Raw genomic sequence first — 7691 nt, forward strand, 5'->3', positions numbered from 1 at the left:
ATACTATTTTAATTTGTTTATCTACATACAAGTCCATACAAGAACAGACTTGTCAACTGCAAACACAATAGTTTTACATACACAAATGGTATGTGAGCTTCCATCTAAGCAAAGAATAGTACCACTAGTTATTTAATTTGTTTTTATTTATATACCGTTATTCCAAAGATCATAGCGGTGAACAACAAGTAAGCTAATTAGCAAGTAAGCTAATTTGCCCTCAACAGTCTGGGTACTCATTTTAGCGACCTCGGAAGGATGCAAGCCTGAGTCAAGCTTGGGTCCTTTTGCTGGTCTTGAACTCGCAACCTTGGCTACTCATAGTTCTTCATTTACCTTTACCAGTTTCTGGACTGCTTCCAGCCTTTGGTAACCCTTATCTTAGCAACACTATATTAGAGTCTGATGTGATTCTTTACCTTCAGAACAATACACCAAACCCAGAACTAAATGAGTCATGCAAACTGAAGGGCTGTCTCTGTCCAAGAATGTTCTTTCCTAGAGTTTGAAAATTTGTGAGACCACAATTCCCAGAATCCCCGAGGTAGTACAGCCATTGGGCAGTTGGCTGAGAGAGTCTAGGTGCTGTAGCCCCAAACAGTAAATTTTCTGAGCTCTACTCTTTTCCCATATTTGTTTTACAAGAGCTTTCCTCATTAAACTAACCATCTGAAGAAAGAAGCATAATACATAATCCAATAATATTAGAAATGCATACTAATGTATGCATCCCACTTTTTAAAAAATTCATTTAGAATTCACATTCCTACTCATACATGAAACGCCAACTTAACATAGTAAGAAAAGAAAGCTCACCAGTTCTTGGCAATCTGCAGAAATAGCAGCATGAACGATACGCCACAAGGGCTGCTTTACACTGCAATAAAAAGGTGTAATATAAGGATAGAATGCTTAAGTCTCTCTAAGCTAATTTGCCATTTGTATGCACAGCAAGACAATTTCTGGTAAACAAAATCTTTGCTAAGGCTCAACCTACATATTATAGCAAGATGCAAGGGTGCTGCCTACCTACAAGGCGATGTCTAGTTCAGGAGTGGGCCTGCTTTCAATCAGAGAGGCAGGCCACCCCATTTCAGACTACTTGCAGGAGCGCCTTCTTCCACATAATCCACTTCACACACTTAGGTCCTCTGGGAAGAATTTACTGCAGCCTAAGAAGACCAGATTGGCTGCAGTAACCCAGAGGGCCTTTTCATCTGCTGCTCCTAGATTATGGAGGAGATCTGTCACATTACCACTCTAGAAGGCTGTTAAGACAGATCTCTTCAGGCAGGCCTTTCCAGATTAGCCTCCCCTCCACTGATATTGATAGCCCCTGTCTAACCCAAGAAAGATAGATGTCTCGCCTCTAATTACCTCTAATTTTAGCTAATTTTTATTTGAATCAGTATATTATATTGTTGTTTATCTTATATTGTTATTGTTTTTAGTTCTTTTTAGGATTAGAAGGGGTTTGGGGTAGGTGACTAATTAGAAATGTGGATTTTAATTGTATATTGTACAGTATCTTATTGTTATTCTTGTTTGTTGTAACCTGCCTCAATCCGCAGGGAGAGGCGGGCTATAAATAAAATGTATTATTATTGTTGTTATTTCAGTCACCCCTGGAGCTTCAGAGGACCACACTGTGATGCTGCATCTCCCATTTGAGGGGAATGAAAGTGACATCACATCCACTTCCAACTGAAGCTAGAGTCAGGAGGGGGGAAACTGAAGTAAGCTTTTACATATACTTGGAATGGAAGGAAGTAGAGTGTCTTTTTTAAAAAACTGAAAAATGTGGTATTTTTGGCCAGTAAAAAATTTAGAGGGATACTGGGGGCTTTGGAGAGATCACTGGAGTTTCTAAGAGCTACCATGAAACCCACCAAGAGCAATGCAGTCCATAGGCCTCAATTTCCAACCTTGGTCTATGAAAAGTATGATGCGACATTAGCATTCCCAAAATCTCTGGAAGTGGAAGCCAAAGTAATAAGGGATGGAGAGGGAAGAGGAAGGCACTCGTTCAATATTATGCATTTATGCATTACTGGAGATGTAGGTTGGCAGAAAACAAAACACATTTGAGCACAACTACTGAAGGGCCTAAACTGGAAATAGCAACATCTCAAACATGTTATATCTCACTAGATAAATAAATCATTGAGATTAAAAAATCGTTGATGACAATGTTCCAAGCAGCATTGTTTCCTGATGCGATAGCTGCTTTGTTCTACTAATGCTGCTCCTACTACTATCACTACCAAAATTAACAACTTTGATGGTTTGGTTCCATGCATAACAAAATCCGTGGATGCTCAAGTCCCATTCAATATAATGGCATAGAAAATATATAAAATGGCAAAAGCTTTCTGGAATTTACATATTTTAAAAACATTTTCAAGCCGTGGATGCTTGAATCCACAGATTAAAAAAAATGTGGATGAGGGGAGCTGACTGTAATAAAAGATTATGGGAGCTATGCTCCAACAATTTTATAGGGGCACTGATGCTTCAGCCCAGTATACACAGCAAAACTGCTCAGAGCAAAATATAGACTTTTTTGAAGTTATTTTAAAAGAAGAAATCAGTATTAACATGTGAGCAAGACTCTGATTTACAGCAAATTTTCTCAGCAAGATTTGCTGGAGGTGTGTGTTTACTATTGCCTTTCTCTGAGGCTGAGAGAAAATGACTTGCCATGGTCATCCAGTTGGTTTCCATGGCTGAGTGAGGATTCAAACCCTTTTCTTCCAGAGGCCTATTCTAACATTCAAACCCACTTCACCACACTGGCTCTCCATTTTATTGTTTTAATTCTGATATATTTAAAGCAGTGCAACAGCAATGGAGGCCAATTTTTGGCCCCATGACTGACCACCTCATACAGCTTTCAACTGAAAATAATTTTGGAGAGAGATATGTTTCCTGATGAGAAGCTAGGAATCACAACTGGAAGCAACTTCTGGTTGCAACTTCCAAAGTTTTGGCAAAATTTTCTGGTACAGGGTTGGGGAGGGGGTATGCCCTCCAGCAACTCTGCCTCTCTTAGAGGCCTCTAGGAGCAGTGACTGTCTTTTAAAAAAAAATTCACCTAAAGAATTTGGGATCTGCAGGGATGAAGAGGAGGAACAACACACAAAATGCACAGGCTACAGTTCCTCACCCCAGTTTAAAGAAGAAAAAGCACATCTGGAATTTTAATACTGGGCTGTGATTCACAAAGAACCTGTTCACTTAGAACAAGAGTTGGCAACCTGTAGCTCTTGGCCTAACTTCAAATGTCATCTGCAAGAGTGATGTCCTGTGCTTAGAAATCCTCAGTATAGGGGGGAGGGAGGCAAAGAGGGAAGAAGTGGAATTGCTTACTTTGCGCTCTGAACCTGCTTCAGTTCCACCCACCACCAACACATAGTTGTGCCAGATTATCCCTGTGGAACCGTGGCCTTTGACCAAAAATGCTGCTCCTCCCTGACTTAAGGCAGTGGTTTCCAACCTTTTCTACACCTCACACCCCTAGGTAATGTTTAGGAAATGATTAATGTTCACACTTCCTACAAAAGTAGTGTCACATTTGAAAATGAAGAAGTCTAATTTCTGTTTTGACTGAGCAATTTAGAATCTAATTTATTCAGAAATGACTGACTGATGATTCATGACTCATCACTGAAGGACACAAGCCACTCTTTGCTACATCCCTGAAATTCCATCTTGCACCCCCTAATATAAGATGAAGAATTTTCAACCCAGCAACAATCTAACTGTATGCATGCATTCCTCCTGCCATGGGCTAGCCCTGGCATCAGGCTATGGGTATAGGGAGAACCCATGTTGAAATAAAGCGCATTTTTAACACACATGGGTATTTTCTCTACTAAGAAAAGGTGCATCTATCCCTCCACAATTATTTTTTAATTTTATTTGAATTTTTTCAAATACATATATTATTTATTGAATACATAAGATAATACAAATATCATAATTTTATTTTTCTTCTCCTTCTATTCCTCCCCAAATCATGAAACCGAGAACACTGTCGTTGTCATTCACCATACATTTGAGTTCTTTCAAAATCTCTCTTTGATGCAAAGAGGGTTTAAATCCAGTATTACCACCAGAAAAATAAGCAATAAATAGCTTCTAAGTAATTTCAAGCAAACTTCATTTATGTCTTCTCTTGCTACTGTCAATTTTTCTGAAAGAATTGTGGACCATATTCTATTTAAACACTTTTGTATCAAAATATTTTTCAATGTTTCCCATGCTTTGGTTATTTCTAGCCTTGCAGCACTTAACACCAGTACTATAAGACCTTTATATGGCAAATTTTCATTTTCACTTTCAAATATAAAAAGTCATAATAGTGCCCCTCTGGAGTGGGCTATTTGGACCAACATTTGACTTATCAAACCTAATACATCTTCACAGACTCTACATGTTTCTGGACAGGTTTGTCACATGATTCCAATCACCTACAGTGCGCCCACGTCATACGCAGGTGCATCATACACAGTTTCCAACATACACTGGAAACCGCACCAGAAAATAGCCTCACATGCCCTGGAAGTAATGGGGCGCGTGCTCACACGGCATCATATACTGGGCATGCACTCCATTACTTCCAATGGGGCTCGAGCTTACGCTTTTTTTCTTTTATGCAGGGGATCCGGAACAGATCCCCCACATAAGAAGGGCCCACTGTATTTCCATTCCTCTATAATTCCTATTGGCTTGAGATTTCTTCCTCAGAAATACCATATTTCTAGTCCCTTTGTCACTGCTCTTCCCACATTAATTTTAAAAGGGCTCTTCCACATACTCACTCGCTTGCAATTCCAAAATTCAGGAAACGGGCTGTATTCCAGAGTCACTTGCTTACCACCGATTGTAAGAGTTCCCTGGTGAAAAAGTCAGAGAGGCAGAGAGAGTGTGTGTGTTAGTTAACATGTTAATCATAACAAACAAACAAACAAAAAAGACGAGAATCTGTATTGGAAAGAGCAAGCCATCTGGCTGATTTACACCTGAAATGTTAGAACTTGATGAAAAACAAAGGTACAGTAATATGACCACTGTACTCCTGCACATTGGCTCTATATTGGTGTAAGTCCATAAGCCAAAAAACAAACAAACATTCATTCTGCAAAATGGAAGTCAAATGGGGAATTTTCTGCTATGACAAACATGCATGACAATGTTCCCAGTGTGCTGTACAGGGTGTGATGAGTAGAAGAAAGATGATCATGGTAAACTTTAGCTTAGACTGGGCCTAAGACAAAACGTGTTGAATAGCAAGGACACCTGTTCTTATCCTAAAGCATCAGTAATTGACTGCCACACCACTGAAACACTACGACAATAGGGAAAAATCACATCTTGAGTGATGAACTATGGATATAATCATACCACTCATTCTAAGCCTTTGTTTGCTAAACATGTTTTCTAATATTACATTTTGAAACCTTGAGTTGTACCATGGTGGTTTTCATATTCAACTGGAAAGACATATATTTGGTTTCCAGCCTGAAGACAAATTATATGCTTGTGACATTTGTATCACAGCTACCTTTAAGATCACATGTGCAGAAAAACAAATGATGTCATTCTTCCAGTTTTAAAAAAAAAGGTGTGATAGTACAATTTTCCCAGATCACTATCTTTTGTCAAAGTTTCCCATACTGATTAAGGCTAAAAAAGCAGGGATCTCCCTGTGGGTACTTCTTGGCTAAAAGGAATTCAGTACATGAAAGAAGATGGTCTTACCTAGCTACAGGTTTTCCTCTATCAACCTATCTCTACTGGCAAAGAAGCAAAACATAGAAGCTCTCAGGAATGCTCTATCACTAGCTAGAATCAACATAAAATACTGAGCACTGAAAACTTGTTAGCCTGCACAAAAGGGTATTGAGTCAATCTGTGGTTCTTTTATTTATTAAAAAAAGAGGATGGGAAACAAAAGTTCCCATAGCCAGATTTCTTAATTCACATCTGACAAATGGCTGGTAAGATACTATCTTCTCCATGCTTTTCATCATTATAAATACAATTAGGTGTCATCAGTCACTGACACAAACACTTCCAAATCATTTTGTGGAAAGGGGACCTGTTAAATATACCACATTATTTGTTCCCTAAAACATCTAAGCAGGCATCTGAGACTAAATAAATTACGCATCTTATTCTGAAAAAAAAAATACAAAGAAACAATCCTTCAAGTGTTTTTTTCTGAACGCACTTAAAGTACTGTCAGCACAAATGAACTCAACATAATACAGTATATGACAAAAACCTGTAAACAAATACAGTAGATCCATCCTAATTCCCCAAATTCAAGAAAATGAGAAGTATATTTATAACAAGTTAAACTTCACTCTGAAATTCTAGAACAAGCTGCATAGTTATCAGTTGTTCCTACCTCCTTTTTTTTAAGGTTACAAACATCCAAGCTAGATTTCAGGCTCCCTTAAAAAGCCTAATATATCAAATGGTGTGACTGGAAGTCTAGCTTTCACAATGACTCTTTCTCCTCTCCTTTACTCTACTAAATGTTATTGTGGTGTGCCTTCAAGTTATTTCTGACTTATGGCAACCCTAAGGCGAACTGATTAATGGGTTTTCTTGGCAAGATTTGCTTAGAGAGGATTTGTCATTGCTTTCTCATGAAGCTGAAACTTGCCCGAGGTCACATAGTGGCTTCATGGTTGAGCTGGGAATCAAACCCTGGTCCCCAGTCATGGTCCAATGCTCAAACAACTATGCCATGCTGTCTCTCAAATAATGCAGTCTAATCTTACAAGAGAGGAGATGACTGAAACTTGGAGCAGGAGCAATGCAAAATTCCTCCAGCTCATTCTAAGTTTTTCTCTCCTTTTATTGCAGCTGTAAAAGACACTGCTACACTTTAGTAGCTCCCCCAACTTTCTTGAGAGTGTTTTCAATGGGTAGAAAGGGCTGGCAGAAGTGGGGAAGGGAGAGCAACAACATCATCCAAGCAAAAGGCAACTGGCACAGCAGGTTATGCCCAATACTCTGGAAACTGGATTTGTATTGTGCATGTTCTGAAGAACAACTGTTGCTTAGCAGGAAAAACAACAGAAAAGACTCAGGAAGAAAATCTTCTAGAACATAGCCTGAAAAACCCACAGAAAACTATGGATGCCGGCCATGAAAACCTTTGACTTCACTCAGTATATTCTTTATCCTTGTATCTTTAACTTGCTCATTTTCATGCAAGGAAATGGATGTACAACATCTTGCCTCTTCTTGAAACACCTCCTTGCCAGACAGAAGTTGAATGAAAATGGTATAGCTATAGTCAGTTTTAGTCATTCTGTAGAGCAGGGGTAGGCAACCTGCGGCCCGCAGGCCGGATGCGGCCCGGCAAGGCCTTGGGACCGGCCCCAGCCCAGTCCTGCCGCCCATTGCCGCCGGGGCCTTTGGCCTCTCGCGCGCAGGGGCAAGGGGGGCAATTGTCTATAGACGCCTCAGAAACATGCATTTATATTAACATTTTTTAAAAAATCAGGGTTTTTTTGTGTGTGCCCTCCACTTTTTTTTTAAAAAAAGTGTCCACCATTTGAAAATGTTGTCCTACATTTGTCCCAGTTTATTTATTTATTTAATTTTTTGAATTAATTATTTATTTTTTGGCTTCGGCCCCTCAGTTGTCTAAGGGACAGCAACCCGGCCCC

At 39.3% G+C, this 7691-nt stretch overlaps 1 protein-coding gene across 3 annotated transcripts in view; it reads right to left on the reverse strand.

Moving 5' to 3' along the window:
- RBM6 (RNA binding motif protein 6) overlaps positions 1-7691 on the reverse strand; it is a 91791-nt gene that overhangs the window by 22768 nt on the left and 61332 nt on the right. For all 3 annotated transcript variants that reach the window (XM_042449016.1, XM_042449014.1, XM_042449015.1), the window contains exons 7-8: positions 4824-4898; positions 817-877 (exon numbers count right to left, since the gene is read on the reverse strand). In XM_042449016.1, the coding sequence (XP_042304950.1) occupies positions 817-877; positions 4824-4898 (136 nt within the window). The remainder of the gene's footprint in view (positions 1-816; positions 878-4823; positions 4899-7691) is intronic.

The sequence above is a fragment of the Sceloporus undulatus genome, chromosome 2 (genome assembly GCF_019175285.1).
Source record: "Sceloporus undulatus isolate JIND9_A2432 ecotype Alabama chromosome 2, SceUnd_v1.1, whole genome shotgun sequence".
In the NCBI taxonomy this organism is placed as follows: Eukaryota; Metazoa; Chordata; class Lepidosauria; order Squamata; family Phrynosomatidae; genus Sceloporus; species Sceloporus undulatus.